Genomic DNA, 24,573 nt, shown 5'->3' on the forward strand with positions numbered 1-24,573 from the left:
ATTATTTTTTAATGTAGATTATAATATTCTCTGCTGATTTACATCTTATGCAATATAGGCCTTATTCTGACCTCAGTCAGACTAATGTAAATCAGAAGTGACACCTCTAGAGCCAGTAGAAAGACAGTGTGCAACAGGAATCAGCAGTGCATAAGCTCATACTCAACCTCAGAGGAAACATTCTGCCCACACTCACAAAGCTACACGTTCAGTGTCACCTTAAGATAAGAGACAGAAATCTGGTTTTCATGTGTTATCCTGCTGTACCAGAAGGCCATTTTATAAGAAAGTCTTAAGTAATATTAAAAAAATATAAAATAAAATTAATGGTAATAGTATGTGAAAAACTTACCTCTGAGTCATATTACAGTGTGAGATTCTCTTGCAAAGCACCTGGACAGGCTACAGCTTCTGATAAGCCATGAATCATATATTTCTAACATCTCCTGCACTACAGGGGAAATTTTACTTTTTTCCTGATGTTTCCTCTTCTGTCTGGAGCTTAACTGCAACTTGTCATTGTCAGAACCTTCAGACCATTCCCACTGCTTCACAAAGGAGTGCACATTAACCAGTGACTCGTTCGGCAAGCCAAACCCATTTGGGGAATTCACTAGTCCCTTCACCCCTGACCTTGTGATAAAAAACAGCAGCCACACATAGCAAAAAAACCAGTGTAACATTTACTGGGAAGATAATCCAAAACTGTTTTTAATTCTTAGTTTTTAATTATGAGAATCATGTACAAAGCTGTACTCTCCTACCCTCTGCAATAAATCTCTGTCATTTTAAAACTTACAGTTGGAGAAGGATCAGGAAGCCTGTCATAACCCTTCTGCTTCCAGTTCACTTCTAACAGTTTCATGTGCACATGCCTCCCTTCAATGAAGGCGATATAATCCTTGTAATTGCTGCAAGGCCCAGCTATGATGCTCATAAAATTGAGGAGATAACTTAAATACTCCAGTAAAGAAGGTCTTGACCTGTGAAAAATCAGCCACACAAAACAAAACAAAACAAACAAAAAAAACCAAGGTAAAACACAGCAAAGGCTTTCACCAGTTTTTGTTTGCACGGTCTGCCTCATTTCCCCACCTCTCTCCTATCATCCTCACCCCAGTTGAAAGCTGTTTGGGGGAAGATGAAACACAGTCTGCCTTATATTCTGGCGATGTCTGGCAGATGGCAGTCAGAACAAAAGTAACATGGAAGTGCTTAAGCTACAGGTGAACTAACGCTAAGGATTTGAGAAGTTGTGATCTTACGAAGATTTTAGTTTAAAACAGTAATAAATTTAAATATCCACTTTCAAACAAACTGGCTTGTGCATTTTGACCAGGCCACCAGTACCAGGAGTGAGAAGCTGGTAATTAATTTTGGACATCTGTCCAGTATGTCAGGGACCATAGTGCCTTGTTATACAAACCGCAGGGCAGGGAGCTTTTAAGACCAGGGCTCTCAATCCTGAGAGAGGCTCTCACTCACCCTTCAGTCCACCCTTTTGAAAAATGGGAAGTGTCATGTAAGACACAGAGGAAGAGAATGAAGAGACTCTCTCCTACTGTGCAAATAAAGGAAGTAATTGCCTATATTGCATCATGAACAGGAAAAGGAACTAAGGGAAAAAAGACCACATAAATTATAAGACAGCTGAAGATGAAAGTCAAAGAAAGTCCATCATGTTTATTTTTTTCATTTTGCACGTGCGTATCCCACCAGTTCCTCCTGGAATTTTACATTTTATGTAAAATGAAGAAGATTCACTGTCCTTGCCACAGGAAAAATAAGACGCACAGGGGCTCAGTTTTTTAATGTGGCAAAAAAATGCCAACATCAATATCGTGCACTGAGTGCTCTCCACAAATGTGATAATAGTCACCATTCAAGTCAACATGGAGCCCTGAGATGAGAGCACAAACTTGAGCACAGTGTTTCAGGGCTCTCCTGTTCAAGGCACAGATGGACAAGCATAAACCAAAACCCACTTAAAATTCTTTCAGACTAAAACAAATTTCTAGCAGAAAAACTAAGCAACAGTTAAACATTTTCTGTTGCCTACTTCTATTCTGAAGTGGAATTAGTTTGAATAAACAGTTAGATTAGCCAGGATTTTCTGCATTCACCCTACTGGTCATTGTAGATGTTAGTGCCTGTTAGTGAACAGTATGTTCTCTGGTGAAAGCATTCCACAGAAAGATGCAGCAAACAATTTGAGGTAAGTCTCATCTTTCTGTTCTACAAAATCAGGTCCATGATTTGAGCTACTGAGGTCTACAGTAAGATTAAAAATAAAGTCATTAGTTTCAGCTTAGATACTGCACATGGTTGGGTGGGGAGACATGAGCAATGCATGAAGGAATGTACAGAGGATGAGTGAGAAACAAAAACAGACCAAGAACAAGAGGGAAGACAAAAGGCTGTATTACCAAAGGGGATTTAAAACTCTTCAGTTATGAGCTCATCTACTGTAAAAGAAAAAAAAAAAGCCTGTTTGGTAAGAATTTGACTAGAATTAATCATATGGTCACAAGGGCCCAGTGCATTAAACATTATGCTGCGAGCCTTAAAAATAGACACAAAGCTATACAAGACTACCTACGGGATTTTTGCTTTTCAAGAAATTATTCTCCTACTTTTTGACGCTCATAGGTAGATTTTCTGATGGCTAATCTTCTGCCTTGGAAATGAAGGAAATAATTTCCTTGGCCTTAAACAAACACTTCATGGTGAAAAGTAGTTACGGTTGTAAGACTAATTCTGTAACACAGATTCTTAAAAAAAACCAACAAACTGACTTGCATCCTGCACTTGTATTGAGAGACAAACTAGAAAAAAAGACATTTAAAAGAGATGATCACCATGCTCTCTGAAAAATGAGAAGACTGGTCACATAACGTGAAGAACCGGGAGTATTAACATTATGGAGGGAGACAGAAAAAATAAAATTCCAGTGTTCAAAAATGATGGCAAAGGAAAGCAATACTTGAAGTTTCAGAGTCAAACCAAAATGAATTTTTACTATGCAGTGGTTTGCTGACAGGGTAGAAGTATTCTACTTAGGAAAATAACATATCATAAATCAGATGAAGATAACAGCCAAAAAGTCCATATAGTACAGTCTTAACCTGAATTTAAAAGAGTTAATTCAGCAAAGACTAGTTTTGTTGCATGTGGAGTATGTATTTAAGTCAATAAGACATTGCCAAGTATTTCAGTGCTTTACTGACCAGCACAGGGATTGGATTGAAGCCCTGGATTGAAGAAATAAGGAATATAGGAGAGAAGTTATGTTTGTGTAAGGTGGGCAATAACAGCAGCATTACAAAAACACATACTCAAGCAAATAGAAAAAGCACATAGGACTTTTGGCATATCATGGACTGGATAGAAGCAGGGAACATTTTCATGGCCAAGACACAAAGTTGTTCCTAGCATTGCAATGGAAAAGAAAAAAACAATAAAAACAAATAAACAACCCAAACCCTAAACTTCTTTGGGAGAAATTAAACACAAATCACTAGGGGAATTATATCCTTACTTTACAGCAAGCCGATTTTGCTCAGCAGTGAGTTCCTCAGCTTGTCGCCCTATTCCTAGAAAAAAAAGTCACATTAGATCTTTCCAAAAGACAAACAGTAAAAGTTATTCCCAAAGCCTAATGTTTGCACCCCACATGTAACTTTCTAAAACCACAAACTTCAAAATTTCTTTGTCACAGGCAGTTGTAATACATCTCAATTCCTAACTTTTAGGTCAATTATATTCATGTTCTACCCTATCTCTTTACCCAGTTTCTTACCTCATTCCCCCTTTCTCACCCTACACTGTGAGGAAGAGCAGCCATAGCATTCCCACACACACAATGGAACTGGCAATGCCATCAACTGGCAGTGACCCCCAGTAGCCTCTACAAACAGTCCTGGGCTGGAAAAACCTCAGTTGCCAGAAGCCGCTGGCTCATTTAAGCACAAGCCTCCCACTGGCTCCTTGGTGAGAAATGGAGCATTTCACAGCAGGAGGAGTGGGCAGTGGAAGGGAAGCAGGCTCTCAGGGAACAGAAGCTCCACTGGCGTGAAAGAGCAGCCCAGCTGCCTGCTGCTGGAGCAAGCCTAAACATACACATCAGTAATAATCTGGAATTGTACAAGGTCCAGACTGGAAGGGTGACCTCCTGTTGAGTGCACAAGACCTTTGGGGCCAGAGGTAGAGCACAGACTCAACATCCCAGGAAAACTTTAAGGAAAAATCTTGTGTGCTGGCCAGTGGTAAACCGATGTTGCTTATAGCAAATAGCTCCAGATCTTCACTCTGAAGCTTTAACTGCTCATACTGTGAGGAATCCCACTGGCTTCAGCAGAACTCACCAGAGGATGATTCACAGCACTGATCCAAGCATGCATGTGGATGAGGGGCTTGGCATCAACTTACACTACTGTTTTAAACCTATTGGCCATAATTACCAATACACACACAGAGGACCCATTTCCTAAAACGACTGCTGATAAGCTGCTCATTTCCATTCTCTCTCTACTGTTTCAGTTTGTAAATATTAAGAGAGCCTGAGCTTCAGAGAAACAATTAAGCACTTAATTACTTAAAGGGCTGGGTATTTTGTTTGTCTGTTTCCATTTATGGACAGCTCCGTTAAACTTTTACAAATAGAAGTTTGTCACTGATGCTTGAACTGCAAGCTGCCTCCGTTTGATCAACTGCTCCATACATGGGTGTTCACAATATAATGAGCCTTTTCCACTGTCATTAATCTGTAGGATTTCTGATCTGTTTAAAACACTCCTGCCTCTGCTGTTATCTTTTTCCTTTCTGTCTGTTCATTTACCTTCCATATTCTAGGTGTGTACCTAGGCTGCACAGTGCTGTGGCATGCTGAGCTGGCTGCTAGCTTAACTAACAGAGGCAGGGAAGCCCCAGCAACATGAATGCCAATAACAAGGTCAATTAGCTAAGCTTCAAGCTGTACTTTAGACTCACTAGTGCAAACCTGGCTTGCAAACAATGCAAACCCTGCAGTCTGTGATGTGGCCATCACCTAAATCCTAGATCATAACAACTCTATAGCAGGTTACTTATTTAGTTGCCCACATCTTATAATGCAATGGGCCTCAGACCATCAGAAAGTCACACTGCAACATCAGTAGGTGCAAGCAATAGTTGCTACTGATGACAACTGACATTTGTAGCCTTTGCACTGTACACTGTACTACACGCAGGCGTTTTACTGGGAAATAATAGTGTTCTTTGTCACAGCACAGCACAAGACTCAAGACAATGCTATTTTGCTTGCAACTGTGCTTCTCTCTGCACCGTGAAAAAGCTATTGAATTCCATCTCTCACAACTCATGAAGTATATTACCACTGAATATATCAGCGCTAGCATATTTTTTGCTAAATTAACGTTAATGACTGAAACCATGCACCAAACACAACTCTTGACTTCTGAGAACCAATAACAGCTTCAGAGAGCTTCATGGAGACGCATTGTTGCATCTAAACAGGAGATACCAGTACTAGCTAAAATCCAAATTGGGCCCAAAGGAAAAAGAGTACCCAAAGGGAAAAATACAGTTGTCTTTGATATTGCAAAGACAATTTGATCCTAGAGAACTGATCACAATTTGAAGTTTCTCATTTTCCTCCACAAAGCACTTCTCTTCTTCATTTGAAACAACTCATTGAACTACAACTCATTCACTCCATATCTCAGCCATAGAACGCACTGGAATAAAAAGGAATCTTTTTCTTACCATCATGTAACTGGCATGCAAGTGTTGTGATCTTCTGTGTAATTATCATCAGCGGACTATAACAAAGACAGAAACAACAGTTACATGTCTTGTAGTACAAATTATTCCCAACTTTCTTACTGAATGTCTTTATTCCTTTAAAGGGCATAACTGTATTAGCAACAAGTGGAAAACATCCAATTAAAACTGAAGGAGGCACTCAGGCATAAGACAATTGCCTGGGTTCAAAACAACCCCACAGTAACTTGCACTGGAATTTTTAATTGCTAAGTACACACAAAGCCTTATTTTATGTCTCCCTATCGCGCAGCAGTGCAAATTGTAGTTCAGAAGAAATCACACCACTAGGAAATACCAGCTTCTGCAGTCCACTGAGCTTCCTTTCAGGCAAAGACCAAATTCAATGCAACACTAGAATACAGCAACGCTTCTGTAACATAACTCCGGCTCTTCTTACTATTACTCTCCCATTGTCTGTCTCCTCAGTGCCCTAAAAAAATGTTGATTCTGCAGATACAGATGCTTATTTCCCCACATGAATAGCTCTATCAATTAGGACTGTGTGCAAATACCAGAATAGCTGTCAGCACAGCAGTTTCCCACTTGCTTCTTGGCCGTCCAACTGCCTTGTGCAAGATACACTGTCCAACTGGGAGTGTACAGGCATGTGGGATCTGGAACCTCTGAAAACATGAGCTAGCTGTACCTGAGCCAGGCTTACAACCCCCCAGAAGCTTTGGTGCCAACTAAACATGCAGCATAGAAATAACCAGTATGCCCAATAGAGCCACTTATAGTTCCCATTTTCAACTTGACAGAGCTTCTCGGCACCGAAGGCAAATGTGAGCTGCTGCAGCTAAGGACTAGGAAAAAAGACAAAACTCCTGATGCATGGGGGCATCAGGAGCTGCCTCCCGTGAGGATAAAGGACACAGCCAAGAGCATTTAGAGGTAGGTTAGAAGAAAGATGAGGGGAACACCATGCGGACAACTGACCACTTCCTCACTGGCAGAGGCTCCAGGGGTAACTGTAGTCCATATACAGCTTCTAAGGGCTCTGGAGCTCTGAACATAAAACCTGGCACTGAACAACTGCAATCTGGAGGGACCCATGGCTGGCAAAGCAAGGGATGAGCACCTGCTCACACTGCTTTTCCCCACCTCTCTGCCCCCGGGGACACCAGCACAGGGTGCCCAGATCTCACATCACCTATGAGACCTTCACAACCACAATAGCCAAGAGGTGGAAATGGGTGATGAGGATTCACCATCATTTTTAAAGCATTAATTGTGATGCCTGCATGTAAAACCAGTTCCACATGAGAGACCTGTCTTCACTGAGGATTTATACAATGGATTGTTTCTCAATTTGAGGATAAATTAACATTAACCATATAGAAGTTTCTGTTTGAACACAACTGATGTCTTCAACCTGGAAATTAAAACTCAAGTTTGTATACATGCTATTTACACAGTTTGACCAGTATACGGAACTTTTTTAAGAGATGTAGATGATTAATCCAAATATTACAGCTACTCATTTTAACTATTGCAATATATTTTCTGGAACACAATTAAAGAAAAAAAAGTTGAAGGCTTTTTTTAGTTCAAGAACTGTATTTTCCCCAGAAAATTCTCAAGGTAAGGAAAGAAGAAAAGTGCAAAAGTTACATTCAATGATGTCTCTATCTAAAATAACATTAAAATACTCATGTTCTGCAGAGATTTTAAAGAGATTTTGGATCATCCTTGGCTAAACTGGCCTACTGGTTACAATCCCAGTGGCTAAGATAAACTGTTTGCAACCAGACTATCCCCCTAAGATAAATCAAACTGATTTTCAAGATAATTCATACGTGGAGCATGGTAAATGCACAAATTCTGGCAAAAGACATTCTTTCATTCTAAATGGTCTTTTTTTGTCACTAAATTTCACTGATCTTTTTCCAGAGTCCACAAGTAATTCTGTGTGGGCAATTTGCATTTTCCACCCAAAACCAGAACACACAATATCAACCAACTTCATAATCAGAAATTATTTTTATTGTTTCAGCAGTCCCTGCTTGAAATGTAAGCAAAAAAAGTTTGCACATAAAATTCAGAATAGACTTAAATATGCACAGAACTTGAATACAATTGTAACACAAGGGCTTGTACATCAGCTCTCTTTGGGTCACCTAAGGAATGGACAAATTCAACAACGACTTTTCACCTTCCAGACAACTTCAATATTGTAAAATAGTCATTCTAAATTTTATTCCAATTAATCTTTCAAGAAAAATTATTTATAAGCTGTTTTCACCATTATCTTCAACATCCTGTTTCTCAAAGTAGATTTTCCCAGACAAAATTTAGTTTTGCTTTCAAAGATACATAAATCCTAATCCTCTAAGCATATGAAAAGGCAGATTTTTTTTAATCCTTAAGAGAGACAGAGGCTGTCAGCAAACCAGCAGTTCTACTGCAATAAACAGAGATTTTTATTTTGTCAGTGCTTGATCTTTTAGCTTTATGGAGGAACATTAACACTTGATTCAAATTGGTTCAATTTGTTGCATATGTTTCTTATGGCAAGCGCTTCATGCCAATAAGTGAAGTGAGTAACTTTAAAACTCAGGGTCTGAGCCATAACCGTATGACTTTAAGTGCCTAAATTTAGACACTTGACTTAGAAAATTGGGCCCCCATGGTAAGCCAGAGAGAACCAAAATGCAAACAATCCTGACGTGCTGATTAACTGAGGGAAGCCAGAGTACAGCCTGCACTAAAGTCATACAACATATAAACACAGAGGAGAGATGTTCTCTTCATCTATATTAGGAATTCATTGCCTCATTGATGGCACATTGCAACCCAGCAGAAAAAGTCAGCCTTTCCTGCACTTTAATCAGAAAAGACAGACAGTCTGTCTCCCTCAAATCCCACCTCCAAAGGAGACAAGCAAGCACAAAAGTGATGCTTCTGACATCGTGGGTGGGAAGGAGAGCTATAAAGTACATTAGATACCTTCCATTCTCCCTCCTGACATCATCGTATTACATGTCATACATAGTTTCCAGAGTGGCTGGAAAGCAGCCCAGCGGAAAAGGACCTGGGGGTGTTGGTTGGCAGCCAGCTGAACACGAGCCATCAGTGTGCCCAGGCAGCCAAGAAGGCCAGTGGCATCCTGGCCTATATCAGGAATAGTGACCAGCAGGGCTAGGGTAGTGACTGTCCCCATGTACTCAGCACTGGTGAGGCCACACCTCAAGTACTGTGTTCAGTTCTGGGTCCCTCACTTAAGGAAGGACATTGAGGTGCTGGATTGAGTCCAAAGAAGGGCAACGAAGCTGGGGAAGGGTCTGGAGCACAAGTCCTACGAGGAACTGCTGAGGGAATCGGAGAAGAGGAGGCTCAAGGGTGACCTTATCACTCTCTACAGCTAGGAAAGGAGGTTGCATCCAGGTGCTCCCAGGCAACCAGTGACAGGACAAATGGAAATGGCTTCAAGCTGCACCAGGAGAGATTTAGGTCAGACATTAAAAAGAAATTCTTCACAGAAAGAGTGATTAGATATTGGAACAGGCTGCCCAGGGAGGTGGTGGTAGAGTCACCATCCTTGGACGTGGCACTTAGTGCCATGGTCTAGTTGACATGGTGGTGTTAGGTCATAGGTTGGACTCGATGATCCCAGAGGTCTTTTCCAACTTAATCAATTCTGTGATCTCTTCTATACCCTACTTGGGAAGGTGAAAACCTGCTGTACAGTGGCACTGGGATGACACACAATAAATCTTTCACAAGAGCAGTGTCAGATAACACTTCACAGCAAGGGTAAGCAAGGTTTCAGGTGAACAAGGAGCATCTTCCTCCTCTCTCACCCATCTACCATTCCCCACTGACTTGATCTCATGGGATAACCATGCCTTCACTGCAGGAATAGGCAGAGCACAACAAAATAATGACACTACTGGAGCTCTCCCTTAATTTTAGGGGGGGGGGAACAGTATCATAAATTCCTAAGCATGTGAATTTTGATTATTAAAACTTTGCAATACCAGAGTATTGAATTGTCATTTCTATTCAGCCTTTCAGGCAAGCTCTAGTTTTAAACAGCAATAAAACATTAAGTAAGTTAATACATAAAATACAGCACCGTATCATATGTAGTCAACTGTTTCCAACATGGTAATATTTTAATGCTTAGATTCTACTGGAAAAGTCAGTAGTGTTAAAAACAAGAAGGGGAGTTAACAAAATTATAGAACTTCCAATTACCTTTCTTACTCCCAAATTTTGAGACACAGAGGTTATTGGAGTGGGGCAAATTATTAGGTTGAATTTAAAATCTACCTACCACATGTGCATTTAGAGATGAAGCATATTTATCTCTAGTAAGGAAGCATTTGAAATAAAACAAATTTAGAAGTCTAAACAACTTGAAATCCATTGTATTTGAACACCTACGAATCGCTTTGCAGCCACGTGCTGAGTGGGGATTCCACACCCTCTCCTCTTCACCTGTCCTATTAAGCACTACAGTTACAAACTAGCACAGAAACACAGAATTTGATTTACATGAGGTGTGACTTCCCTATGTTTTATATATTGGCTATGAGTTTAATCTCAGGTTGTAACTGCATTGTACCTGCTATACATAAACCATAGCAGGCAACATTTAATTAAAAAAAAAAAATCAAGAAATTGTCCCAGGGACAATTTAATTTTTCAAGGCATCTAACGTAGGATAAAGATAGCTTTGGGGTTTTGTTTGCCTCACATTAGATGCCCTGAAAAATAACACAAGACTAAAATGCAACAGTTTACAGAATGCTCAATAGAGGGTTTTACCCCCTAATTAAACCTTCCAAATGAAAACATACCAGTTAATGTAATTTTTAAACACAGTTTTCCCCAATGCAATAAATTTTCCAGGCCAGTGGAACTAAAGATGTCAGCATTGTTAGTAGACTGTTGTGGGGATCTTCCCCACATTACAGGCTGGCTTTTGCACTGAGCAAGCTTCGATGCTTACAAGAGAAAAGACATTTACCAAGCACAGTCTGCTTGACCTGAGGTAATCCCGTGGAGAAGTCTGGCACATGCTTGCTAGAAATAGTTTCCACTGACCTGATTTCACTAAGAGAGGAGGTGGAGTCAAAAGGCTCACAGCAGAAAAGACTCCAAAACAGCAAACGTTTATTTCAGGGTTACCTTTTTAGTCCTGAAGCCACGCCGAGAAGCTCACACAGTCACATTCTACTATGACGTTAACCATGCTGATGAGGGGATGGCCAAGCCAGAGACACCACAACAGCTTCACTGGCATGGGCTCTTACTTTTACTTTCGACAGTAAAATGAAGTACTGAAGCACACAGAGGAAAAACACTTCACTAAACACACTTGCACTTACAAAGCAACTTCCAATTTGCTTCATGTGCTGATGTGTTGCCATTTTTTTTCTTCTTTTTTTTTTTTTCTGTGAGAGCTCCCAAACAGTATTTCTTAAGCCTTCACTACAGAAGCATTTCACTTAAAAGAGTGTTTACTTCTGGAGAAGTGTTCTGGTGCCCTGGGATGCACAATTTGCATGGAGCTCTCTAGTAGTGACTGCCTGCTTGAATTTTGCCTAGTTCCCACACTGCAGTTCTTGCAGGGATCCTGTGTGTCCAAAGGTAAATGATCTCAGTGCAGTTGCAAGTGGACAAACCCCCATCTGAGCAGTAAAGCAGCAAACGGGCACAGAAGCAGACTGATCCCCCCTTACTCACCCTGCACCTGCACTGCTGTACTGCCCCAACTGCAGACCAAAATTACCCAGAGCTGCTGGGACGGACAATGCAACAACTCACTGCATGTCATACATTTAGAAGACAAGAAAATAAAAATAACCAGCCGAATTCGCAGGATCAGCTAGCATCTCTGCACTGTGTTTCAGCATGGTAACAGAGCACAGCTATCTTTGCTCTCATCAGCAAATGTATTTCCTTTGTAAAAAACAGCCGTTGTACCTTTATTCCTTCCTTTTGTGGTTGATACTAAGCCACCGAGAGGGAAAAAAACAGCAACAAAGCACTAACAACCCAGCAAAAATTCAGTGCCTGAAGCGACACTTGTTACTAAAGTATCTGCTTATATGGCTTTTCGAGAGGGCTCTTTCAACGATCATCCCTTTCCAAGCAGTTTGCTGAGAATGCTGCTGCTGCTGTTCTGCATTTGGGATAGGGCGAACACAAAGATGTCCGTGACATCTGAGGAGTGATGTCCACCAAAACACTCATGTAAGAGGTACAGATTTGACATGTGCAGGGAGGAAAACTGCTCGAGTCTCCCTGATAATTCAGCTATGGTCTCTCTAAGACCAACAGAAGATTGAAAGCAGTGTCAGTGTGTGTGGTGATTTTCACAAAGTGAGTTTCTCCGCTGTAAAGAATGGCAGCAAGAATCTTAGAATAATTAAGGTTGGAAAAGACCTCTAAGATCATCAAGTCCAACTGTTAACCCAGGACTACCATCTTCACCACTAAACCATGTTCCCAAGCACCATGTCACCACTTCCCTGGGCAGCCTGTTCCAGTGCTTGAAAACACTTTTCATGAAGAAATTTTTCCTATATCCAAACTAAACCTCCCCTGACACAACCTGAGGCCATTTCCTCTTCTCCTGTCACTTGTTACCTGGGAGAAGTGACTGACCCCCACCTTGTTTCAACCTCCTTTCAAGTAGTTGTAAAGTGCTACAAGGTCCCTCCTTTTTTCCAGGCTAAACAACCCCAGCTCTCTCAGCCACTCCTCATATGTGAAAGAAACTCACATCTGCACAATCACTCTGACATTTCACTGAATGACCTGCAATATTAGGAAATTTTGGTCAGACACTGCAAGAATTCAAAGAGGAAACTAAAAAGCTCTATGAGCTTAATCAAGCAAAGGATTAAAAAGACACAAGTTCCATATGGATGCAGACATCCTCTGAATTCCATCCAGATGATCATATGCATATGGCAGTTGTTCATGTAGCTTGCTAGATTGAAACCATATCTATTACTAGTTTCCAAAAATCACAATCAAGATTCCTTACTTTAAACTAATTTTTCCTTAAAGCCATAATATTACTATACTCAATCTGAGCCTGTGATACAAATGGAAAAAAACACAAAGTGTGTGATATTGCTACTGGTTTTATAAAGTTATATAGAAAGCAGGCAACTTACCAGCATAATCCTCTTAGCATAAAGAAGAAATAAGAGAGAGAAAGAGTTAGGAATTAGTTTTTCCAGGTATTATGTATAAATGTCAAGCAAAATAAAACATGCATGTTTCTCTCAAAGATTGATTTGAATTAAGGGTGAAGTACAGCATTCAGTTATTGTTTAATTAGTGTTTAAAAAAGAATAGTTTTCTTTGAGAAAGTAGTAAACAAAGTTCCTACATTATGTCACCACATATGATTTGAGAAATCATATAAATGAAAGAGATATGATAGAATACATATATTTGATAGAATATATATTTTTTTTAAAGAAATTAAAATTCAAGTGCAGCAAGCTGGAACTGGTTTTCCTTAAAATCCGGCAATAATTTAAAAAAAAAAAATTAGTTTTCCCTTAAGTACTATGTAATACATGAAAAACTGTTAAATCAAGAAATTGCTGCAAACAGCTTGAGTACAGTTCTGACTGTGGGACTCGGTGACTAAACCTACTGTTTGCATGAGTTAGAAGAATTAACTAGTCACCAGTAGGGAACAAGTTGTTTATTTCATATTTTTTAACCCTGAAACGATGCATTGAAGTTTGATCTTCCATTTTCCAGTTTTCTTATGATATAACTCAAAAGTTATTTTGTTCTCTCCATCTCTACCTGCATTTTACAAGCTATGTTCACAAAATATGGGGGCTCCAAACAAACAGCACAACCAACTATCACTAAAAAAAAAAATGTATTTGCAAGCACATGCATGCAAGTTGTTAGGTGCACAAAGCAGGTCAAGGGAGAAAAAGAAGGATGCTGGCTTTCAGCACTGATGCTGGGAAACACTCATTCAACATCTGGCTTGTCATTTTAGGGAACTGATACTGGAAAGGGGATGGCACTATATCTGGTTAAGTGCCTATTTGATGCAGATTAAAACTCCTCCTTGCAACCAGATATCACCAGAGACTTACAGGATATTGAGACCTCAAACACAAGTCTGCAGATGATGGGCTTTTTTTTCCAACTTAAAGATTCCCCTAAATCCAGTGTCTTGCCTTCTCAATGTATATCCCCAACCACATTCACCTAAAAGGGTGGGAGGCTGGAGAGAGATGGGCACAGCTCCACAGATTCTGTCTCGGTTGTTTATGAAGTCCTAAGGGAGAAATTTAAGACCATCCTTCCAGCTAGGAACCTGCCCGAATGCTTCCCTATTATCAGTTATCAACTATCTATTATGCAATAGATGAGGAACCATCAAATACGGCAGGACAAGCAAGAGGAGGTTCAGTTGCTGCTCATACATGATAAAACTGTGGTCGGAGAGTATATTTTGTCTCTCAGGGTCATCACATCTGTTCAGGTATGTGCATAAAGCCTCAGTGGGCACATATTATTTACAGCTGTTTTAAGACAGATTTATGAGGCAGACCTGGGTTTCACCACTTTGGACTGCAAGTTTTTATTGATACCACTACAGTATTTTTATTTATGTTAGCTTTTAAAATATACCATGAAGATGCAGTTCATATCCATACTATATTTTTCATTTGCTTACCACTTGGCAGTTTTATGTTTGACTCAAGTTTATAAATCGGTGTGTATCTTGAAGCACCAGGACAAAATCAAATAACACAGTAAGTTCGGGTATTATTCTTTCACTGCCATTATTATTCTTGAACTCATCATTAAATAAGAGTAGTTCTTTTTTCACCAAGAGAGAAGAAAATGCTACCTGGTTTATAAAATAAACCCCCAGTCTCAGCTGGATCTTTATTAAAATATCTTCTGAGAGAGAGAGCTAATATGCCTCACAGTGCATTTCTGAATGCACTATTCAGAAAAGTATGATCTCTTGCATTTCTCTCTCTGCCTCTGTCTCATACACACACAGAGCTATAGCATTCTAATCTCATTTACAGGCTTCTTGGTATGTCACACTCTTTCAAGACATGCTTTTTTGTATTAAAAGAACCACAGAAGAATTATAGAACTAAATTTCTCTAAATGTGCGAGTTCCCATTTCTGCACCCTTCTCTAATAAAAAAACCCAAAATTCACAGAGCAACTTCCCCTCCACCCCCTAGAATTTAATTAAATGCTTAAACCCACTGCCTCAGAGAGAGACACGTGTACATAGACAGCAAAAATCTTTAATCTCCTACTCTATGCCTGTAAGATGACAGACTAAGAGTCATGTCACAACTTACTGTGCCAGTTTACAGAATTTTTTCATAGTATGTTACTAATTAGTCTGCATTCAGACATTCAATTAAACAAGTGGAATGCAGATGAGCACACTGTTTTTAAAGCATGCAAAAGCATACCTTCCTTTCATAAAACATGTAGGGTTAGCTGTCTCTATTTTTGCAAAGCATCCTCTGCTTCAGTAAAATCAGAGACTACAGCATATATGAAAAACACTGTTTCATGGAAATGCATGGCACATAAAAACTTGTGCTAATTAAACAGCAGCCACAACCTGCCCCCATGAGAGAACCCATAAAACTGGTGCCAACAACCAAAGCTGATCTCTTATGTCTGTTTGGTTTACTCAGCCCGCTTCCAGCTCCCCTAGCAACTCACCCCCTGCCCAAGCCCTCCCCTCATGCCCACTGAAGTGCCTGGGATGGGTAAAAAACACCTTCCCAGCTGGGGTGGGAAATATCTTCCCAGCTGGGGCTTCAAGATAAATCAGAATGGGGGAAAGGATGACACAGAGTCAACAGGTGTGCCTAGGAAGCTGGAAGGAGAGCAGCCCATCTCACCTCTCAGGGCAGACCACCAGGGACCAGAGCACCAGCCATGCCACTCACCAGGGCCATAGTAGTCCTCCAGCTCCAGTAAGAGGCTGTACAGACTTACCCTCCCAGGCTGCTCTAGGTAGAAGCCTAGCTAACCAAGCTCTACCTTCCTAACTAGACAGTGCCTCACAAAAAAACAGTAGAAACAATGAGTCAGTGCAAAAATCATACAGTGCTTGTTCCTTCCTTAAAAAAACTAAAAAAAACCCACAACAAAACTCTTGGAAAAAGCTTAAGGGAAAAAAATTGCAGGTGCTCCACAGGTAACATACAAATTATTCTTAAAACATACCAAAATTAACTAATACTAATTGAAACAGGAACCAGCTTCCAGACTCACTCACCCGGAAAAATCTGTAGTGAGAATACCATAATGAAATATGTATATTCGGCTTATGTGGCACAACGTGAGGTATCCCATAGCTACGACAAAGGAGTACCTGAAAACACAACATACAGAACACATAGTTACCAACACAAGTACCAACAAGAACTAAATTGGGTTTGGGCTACTTTTGATTTTTGCAAATTAGATTGTTAACAAGTCTGAAGCTATGCTACAAGACCTGGAAGAAATTTTCAAAGAGGACTGATAGTTTTGTGTACCCAGCTGAAACATTATGGAGATGTCTCTTCACTCTGGGGGCGGGGAAAATCAAAAGAAGAAATAGGATCAATTCAAGTTGCATATTTCAATTTCAAAGTGCCCACCTTCACATATTATTTTGAAATTTCTGCCCAACTAAAGTATTTGAAACCAGATGATACTGTATGTGCATCACTGAAGTTATTCACTGACTTTTTTATCTGTAAATGCTCTTTATTTACAAATTTCCCTCAGATCTAGCAGAGACTAAAATATTTCAAGGTTCAGGTATTTTCTCTCCTCTGATTTTCTACAAAGGCATATAATGACACATAGCCTATTCTTTTCAGCTCTGCATGCTGAAACATCCCATCTTCTAGAAGAATCATAGAATCATTTAGTCTGGAAGGATCTTTAAGATCACTGTGTCCAACCAAAGAAGCATTCCTTAAGTAGAGTGTGACAAATTCATTCTCTGTTTTTCAAGATGATAGCAAACTTAAGTTAGGCAGGGCAGTAGCATGACTCTTTCTATCTTAAGAGCTGAACAGTCTGAAGATTGCAAGTGCTGCAGTGTCTGCGTGGGCAGATGCAGCCCTTCATACAAGTAACTTCTCCCTGTATTTATGAGAGCAAGAAAGAGGATACTGGAGAGGTAAGAAGCAGATGGATGTTTGGAAACAGATTGACACATGAAGCAATCTACACAGTGCAATGGAGAGCTGGGGCACCAGAATGAAAGGCTTGCATCACATGTACATGCCAGGACCAGGTCTACTGGTGTCCACTGTAGCAGAAGTTATCCATGTGGAGGAGAAGGTGCAAAGACCAACAGATTACAGAATAAGATGGCACATCGGGTATGCAAGGAAGAGCTGAGCCACAGGAGGCTGGTAAGCACACACTGCCAAGCAGGATTCCCCCCCAGACCCATAAGAGGATCAATCACAGGGGAGAACTAAAGGTGAAATCAGACAATAGGATCACTCAGCAGACAACTGAAAAAGAGCCAGACCTTTGTAAAATTATGGCTGGTTTTAAAAGAAATGAGTTTTTCCTCCCTGGGGACTAATAAACTGCAGTGTGAACAACAGTGATGGATTGCAAGTCATCCTGTAGGTCACATGGCCCATAGCAAACAGCTGGATGAAAGGCAGACTGAGGGGACACGACAGATTTTTCAGGAGATTCAGCGTAGAATTTATCTTATTTTATCTGGGTCCGGCATCCCAGGCATCCTGCCTCAGCAAGGTCTTTGGACTCCTCTCTCATCTAGGGAGAGCAGCAAACATCCCTCTAAAGGCAAGTCACCCATCTCAGACACGTAACAGTAAGAGACAGCCTGAAGGATCTAAAATAAGCCTCAACACTTAAGTGTAAAGCACTTAGATTGAAAGGGGGGCAAGCAGGGAGAGATATGCTGAACTGCTTCTGCAGCTGGGAGCACTTCTGTTCCTGGATTAAATTGTCCATTTATAGGCCTTGAAGGCTAGCAGCCTCACCAGAGAGCAAGCTATCAGAAAATAACCAGGGAAAGGAGCATGAAGGTTAAATTATGTAGTTTATTTCATTTGTTCTCTTCCACTGTATTTTTTGGAGGGAAAAAAAAGCCAAGTCTTGAAGCCCCACTACGAAGGATTCTGTGCTTTTACAGGCCCCCTGTATGAACAGCTCCAGACCTTAAAGCGACATTGGTCAAGCTTACTCTCAAGCAGTGTGAATACATTGTTATTTTGCCAAAATTCATAATGTTGATGCACTTTGAGTCACGCTGCCATGGCTAGTGGAATACAGTGGAAAAGTCCTAACCCAATCCTCCCAGACCTCCTGAGGTTTTTCAGCAGGTTGTATTGACATTTCACATTGAATCAAATCAACTCATTACTATCTTGCAGCAGCGGGTGACATTATATGAACCAGCTTATTTTGTGTTGCAGTATACAGCTATTTTTCCCAGCTGTGTCCATTTCCCTATCATCACCTCAACTTACCTAGGAAGATGTAAATAACCATTGGGTGATTCCCTGTGTAGACTTGGTTCCCCTGATCTACAATCACTAACTCCTGTATTTCCCTCAAGTGACTGGCAGGGACAATGCCCAGGAAACAAGTAATACGCATTTTTAACACCTTTTTGTTTTGGTCTCTGGATGGCATTTCTTTAACAAATATTATCCAATCACCTTTTTTTCTGAAGTTATTAATAATTCCTGGACTTCTGGGATTTGCACTCTGTGAGGGGGTGGAAAAAACCTCCTTAATACCTATCTTGCTGGTGCAAAATGCTAGTGACTGCTGTAGACAGGCTTGTTGTTTATACTTCATGTTTCTAAATAATCTTAAGTGGGGATCCCACTTAGATATTAGACAGAGTTCTCCTCAGGAAGTGACTAAAAAGAAGGCGAGATGATTATCTGAACATCAGATCCTCAGACAGCCCTGGCCCTGAGGACAAGAGAAGAAAGGCTTTCCATTCACCAGCCCAGACTGTTGTGGATTTTGAGCATTCAGCAGCAGCTACAGAAACAGCCACACAGAGCAGAGACAGAAATCACCTGTAACACACCCAAACCACAGTATTAACCACATGCTGTTAGGTAGACCAACACAAAAGTACGGAAGTGGGAAGAACCACCAGCTATAAAGTAGCAGCTTTACAAATAAAAATTCCTATTTATGTAAACTGATGGGAAGCAAACAACTCCACCTAAACAATTTTAAAAACTCGCTGGTGCTGAACTCTGTCTCAAGAGAGTATGGTACCAACACGAGAAGGCTTAGTGACTGAACAGAGAAGTTCTTCCACACAAATTTCTCTCAGTCAGTGAAAGAAGAAGACATAACTATCCTGCAGTTTTCATTTTCATAAGAAAGTACTTTTTGTCTTTTGGCCAGGAGGGCACTCATTTGATAAAGCTCTTCAGGAGCCTTACGTGCCTTCCTTCCTCTAAGGCATTTGTATAGGGAAAAGATCAATATCATGGTGGAGAACTTCTCATGATCATAACATAAGCTTCTACTAAGCAGCAATGACAGTTCTGGTACTTTCTACTTTTTCCGGCTCAAAGCCCAGTACCAAATGCAAGACTTCATTTTGTGGATCACTAAGTTATGCTGCCACAGTGACCTTATTTGAACTACCTAACTCAAGAATAAGTGGAAAATACCTAAAGGCCAAAGAGCAAGGGGGAAAACACATTAAAAAGGATTATAGAATGCAATCCTCAAGAATACAAGACCAAGGAGAACATGACTTCATTATGTTTAAGAAACCAGAGGTTTGGCCATAAATTATTAAGCCTGGAAAAGTCAACTTTTGAGGGCAGCAATTTTGTAGGAAAATACACCAATGCAAGAAACCACAAATTGAGATTACAGCTGCTTCTGTAACTGGATGAACAAAGCTCCTGCAAGTAACTGGGAAAGAAAAGCAGGAAAGAAGAGAAGGTGCTTCCAAAAACCCCTCATGCTTCTCCCTGAAAGCAGAGAAGGTGTCAGAGGGGCAGCTCCACACTTGCAGCCACATCAGCTCACCTGTGGATGTTGGGAATACTCGCCATATTCATAATGCCATAGTTCATCATCACCAGGACAAAAAGATGAATGGAATACCTTAAAGACAAGAAAGGGAGTATTTAGATAATTTCTATGTTACCTGGAAGTGCTGGCAGTTCAGAGCAAGGGAATATTTTTCCATGCAAATTACATAAATGCGATGTCATATCAGAGTACCAGTAAACATGGATTACCCCAATTAGATCTTTATAGCCTGAATATCCAACAAAGACTGATACTTACTGACAAGATGTTATTCATGTGTTTCACTGAGAGAAAGAGCAGCCTGGATCAAAGTGCGCATTCAATTTCGATATATCTTTTCCAAAAGAGGTGTCTTAACAGCAGACTGGCATGGTTTTAACTTCCAGAATAAACATCACAAATTAAATTAAATACTCCACTTAAAAATACTTTCATGACTCATTTTACTTTGAGGATTTGGAATAGATTATGCAGGTTAAGATTTTTTTTAATTTATTTTTTTAAGATAACCTTAATTGCCTTAAGGCTAAAAAGATGTGATCCAGAAAAGCTGATATGAAGTTTGAAAATATTTTACCCAAGCTTTGTCTACATGGTGACTAAATACTCACCACCCAAAGCAGAAGACAGCAAAGTATATTCCAAAGAGGGTTGCAAATGCATGGCGAACAGCGGAGCTGGCATGACTGGGACTCAAGTAAATACGAAACCAAAATGCAGCCAAAAGTGCAAACAGTTGACATGCTACAAAATTGATCTGTAAAAGACAAACAAAACAGAAAGCTGTTGTTATTCTTAGAGGAGAAGGAGAAGAAGTCTCTCCGGTTCTCAGAACAATTAAGAGTAGAGGCGGGAAAAAGGGCAAAAAAGTGAGCTATGAATCTTTTGTTTCTTAGCATTCTCACTTGTGAGCCCATATGGTAACTTCTCTTGGTCAATGACACAAGGGATTAAACAAGCCTGTAGGCACCCAAAAACTCATACAAGAGGAAGGGCAGGCTCCAGCTACCCCAGGGTACAGAAGGGCTCTGGTGTTCCTCACTCTCCCTGGAGCAGGGCTCTACTCTCTTGCCATCCCGACGCAGGTGACCAGGCTGCCAGCCAGACTCCTTCTCTGTCCTCTTGGTGGAAGGCAGAGGCCAGGAAGCAGACTGGGATTTTGAAGCATCACCCCAGTGCCTGACTTTCTCCAATCCCAGCACAAGAGCAAAATCAACAATCCTGATGTGACATTGTTTCACAAGCAGTAATAACTGGACAGCTGCCTTAGTTGAATTCCTCCACTCCACAGCATCTTCCACACAGATCTTCCAACTCACCATTTTTTGTGGTTCAACAGTGCAAAGAAAACAACTTTGTTCCACCACCAAGCAGACAGTTAAAGGAATATAGAACTGTTCTTTGGCTACTGCATGTGGGAATCAGTCTGGCCCCATTGTAAGGAGGTAGTGATGGCAGTGGGAGCACAAGACACGCAAAGGGCAAACAGTACATGACTAGAGGCTACCCTTATCAGACACAAGGACAAGCAAAAGCTTCAGTGTCCTCAGAGCAAAACTGAGATCATGCTGCTTTCTTCAAGTCACCTTGTCTTTGGCAGCCTCAGCAAAAATCCCAGAAGTCAGAGAAAAAAGCAGAGCTCAGGAGTTGTCTCTAACAGAGCAAATACAGCATTAGGATATAACATCCTTACGTCCACCCTGGACCCTAGACAGCTGGAGTTAAATTCATTTATTCAGTTGCAGTCCTTTTTTTTTTTTTTTTTAAATCACCCTGAGGTCTACAGAAGTAAGTCATTCCAGAATGAGCAAAACTAAATAAGCTGCAACATTTAAGCAATCACTTGGATTAGAGGATTATCCAAAGCTATCAGTCCAGGACAGGATGATATATCTCACTCAAATGCTCTGACATGCTGGCTGCCCAGAGGTGGTTGGATTCAGCCAGGCTTCTTGTCAAAAACAGTTACAATGTGTTTAACAAGATACTACAGCCCCAAAATGCTTTTATTCTGGTGGACCATATCCAACATGGTGCAGTTCATGCAAATCCTCTTATTAGAGGTTTGTTGGCTTCATTGCTGCAGTTGCTTTATTTCAGTCATGCAGGCACTCATGCAATAGAATAATGCAATAATTTAAATACTTAGGTATGCTGAGTTTTAGTTCTTTGGAGCAGAGCCAATATCAATTGGTTTCTTGCTCATGTAAGCAACCAGCATTTATAATAGATGATGTCAGAGAACTATACTGAAGCAAATAATTCTTATTTTTAGTGCAAGATTTATAAAGCAAGAGAACAAAATTGCCCTGGTCTCACAAAACACAGATGTTGTAGTAGAAATCCCAAACTCTTGTCTATTATCATAGAGTTACACTCAAAACATTAACAAACACGTTGCTCCCATCCTTCCCCAGCCAGAGGTACAGCAGAAATCTCTGAACCCCCTACAGGGCTGCTCTGATTGCATGCTTTCTAAGCAAGTTCCCAAAGCGATGGATGCCAACTCATCAATGACAATACAGTGAACCTTAATCCCACCTCAGCCTGCTCCCACTTAGGGTCACACTAGCAAATCCAGTGCAGCTCAACTCTGCAGCATGCAGAGCTTCTCTGATTCAGTATAAAGGAGGAGAGTGCAAAGACTCACAGGAACTTGATGTTGCTGATTGTCTAAAAGACACTCACAGAAGCTTCACACCAGTAAAAGCCATCAAGATAAGCAAGTGTTTGCTTTTTACTTTCATCCAGTTCTCGTATGCCCAGTTCGAGATGTTAAGGATGCTGGGATTTCAGAGGTTCACACACAGCAAAATGAAAGTGCAAGATCCCACAGCAGACACACTTGTAATAGCATTTAAGTAGCTAAGGCAGTAGCAGCAAGCAAGCAGCAGAGACATCACATCACATTATACCCATTACATCACATCATGCAGTGAAGGACAGCTGATCAGCCCTGCATACATATGCTGCTGCTTGCCTACACCGTCAATTCTTTTGAGCATGTGTCACCTGTGCTACTTGGATTAAAGTCAGGATGGGCGCACCAACCATGCCACTATCATATCTTCATTTTGTTGTGCAAATTAACCAACACAGTTTCTTATCTGTGCTCTTTTTGCAGGAGTTGGGGTAAACCTTTGAACCGGGATAAAAGCAAAGTACACATCACCCTTATGTTTCAATTAGTTTTCAGTTTATAAGGGCTGTTTCTGCAGAGCGGCCAAACATCAGACTCAATGTACACAGCAAGCAATAATTTGGTAATAGAACAGATTTGGTCTGTTTTCCACAGAGTAATAGAGGGACATGATAGCTTTTCATGTAACTACCACCTCTGTTTAGTTATTATATGTATCATTTTAAAAACATACAGCATTCACATGTGTACACACAAAGGCTGCCAGTTCATCTGACAGTGACTTTACTGCAATCCATTTAACATTAATTTTATTCTTTATTCTACATATTTAAGGCACCTAAGTAAACAGATCCCTAAGAATTTAAGAAATGTTGTGCTGCATCACAAGTGAACTATGTCACCCTTTTCTCCCTTTCTTTTCCCAAAAAGAAAAGGGTTCATACTATTCCCTTCTGGTTATTTCTACTGTTGCTAAAAACACCTTATAAACAGTTTACTGAGGGCTTCTGAACATTGACGAGTGGTGTCCACATAAAAATAACACGGAAATAAAAACAACATGGAAATAAAAACTATATGCGAATTAACCCTTCTCATTCCGATCCCCCATCTCAAGTCATTTAACCTATTTTTTTAGTCAGTCACATCTATTCAATATTGCCATAAAAATTTTGCTCATCTGCTCTCCACTTTGCTAGCAGAAAAGAAACACTTTTGCTTTTTACAGTCATTTTCTTCCATGCTCTAGAGAGTAAGATGTAATAAAATTAGGAATCAGAGCACATGACAGGTTGCCAAAAGAAGACACTGTCTTCCTTTCATTACACACTGGAAGACAGAAAGGCAGTTTCATCACAGTATCCTGCAATGACATCTGGAAGACTTGTATCTGAGTCACAGCCAGCTGAAGACAGCCTTGCAATGCAGAAACAAGATATCTGCACTTTTGGAGAGAGAGAAAATCTGGAAGAGCTCCAGCTCAACTGGCTTGATCATTATTGTTGTCTAGTTAATGAATCCTTTTATTCTTTATTAGTCTCAACTTTAAAAAGCTGGATGGATCCAGAGCATATAAACATCAGGTGTGAGCAACAATGAAAAAAAAATAAACTGTAGTTCCTCCCCTTATTCCTTCAGATTCTGTAGCAGCAATAACTCAAAGTGATATTTAGATTGCAAATCTGAGTTTTATACAAAGCAAGCAATCAGGTCAAACCAACTGACCAAGCACCCATGATGCTGATGCAAGAATAACCAAACATAACAGTTTCAAAATCCCCTTATACTATTATGCTATAACCCAAGCCCTCAAAGGCTAGTTCTATCTGCCTTGAGCCTTTGCATTTTCTACCATTTTTAACAGGGTGAAAACAACTTGGCAAACGTTGGACTGGTACTGTAGGGAGGGGACACACAAATTCCTAGGGATTTGGAAGCACCCTTCCAGTCATCTCCATCAACAGGCAAGGCATATTACATAGGAAAGTCATCTCCTCAACTTCCTAACTACTCTCAGAGGACAATTGGGTATTGGGTCCCACTAACCATTTGCAGGTGGGCAC

General features: G+C 40.4%; 1 protein-coding gene across 4 annotated transcripts in view; it reads right to left on the reverse strand.

The window, feature by feature from the left end:
* MBOAT1 (membrane bound O-acyltransferase domain containing 1) overlaps positions 1–24,573 on the reverse strand; it is a 56,812-nt gene that overhangs the window by 13,478 nt on the left and 18,761 nt on the right. For 3 of the 4 annotated variants that reach the window (XM_017808638.1, XM_017808637.1, XM_017808640.1), the window contains exons 2-8: positions 20,481–20,626; positions 19,864–19,941; positions 16,088–16,183; positions 12,957–12,968; positions 5,764–5,819; positions 3,539–3,593; positions 800–983 (exon numbers count right to left, since the gene is read on the reverse strand). In XM_017808638.1, the coding sequence (XP_017664127.1) occupies positions 800–983; positions 3,539–3,593; positions 5,764–5,819; positions 12,957–12,968; positions 16,088–16,183; positions 19,864–19,941; positions 20,481–20,626 (627 nt within the window). The remainder of the gene's footprint in view (positions 1–799; positions 984–3,538; positions 3,594–5,763; positions 5,820–12,956; positions 12,969–16,087; positions 16,184–19,863; positions 19,942–20,480; positions 20,627–24,573) is intronic. The other variant, XM_017808639.1, reaches the window with a different exon arrangement.

Source organism: Lepidothrix coronata, unplaced genomic scaffold (genome assembly GCF_001604755.1).
Source record: "Lepidothrix coronata isolate B3197 unplaced genomic scaffold, Lepidothrix_coronata-1.0 Scaffold23, whole genome shotgun sequence".
Lineage (NCBI taxonomy): Eukaryota > Metazoa > Chordata > Aves > Passeriformes > Pipridae > Lepidothrix > Lepidothrix coronata.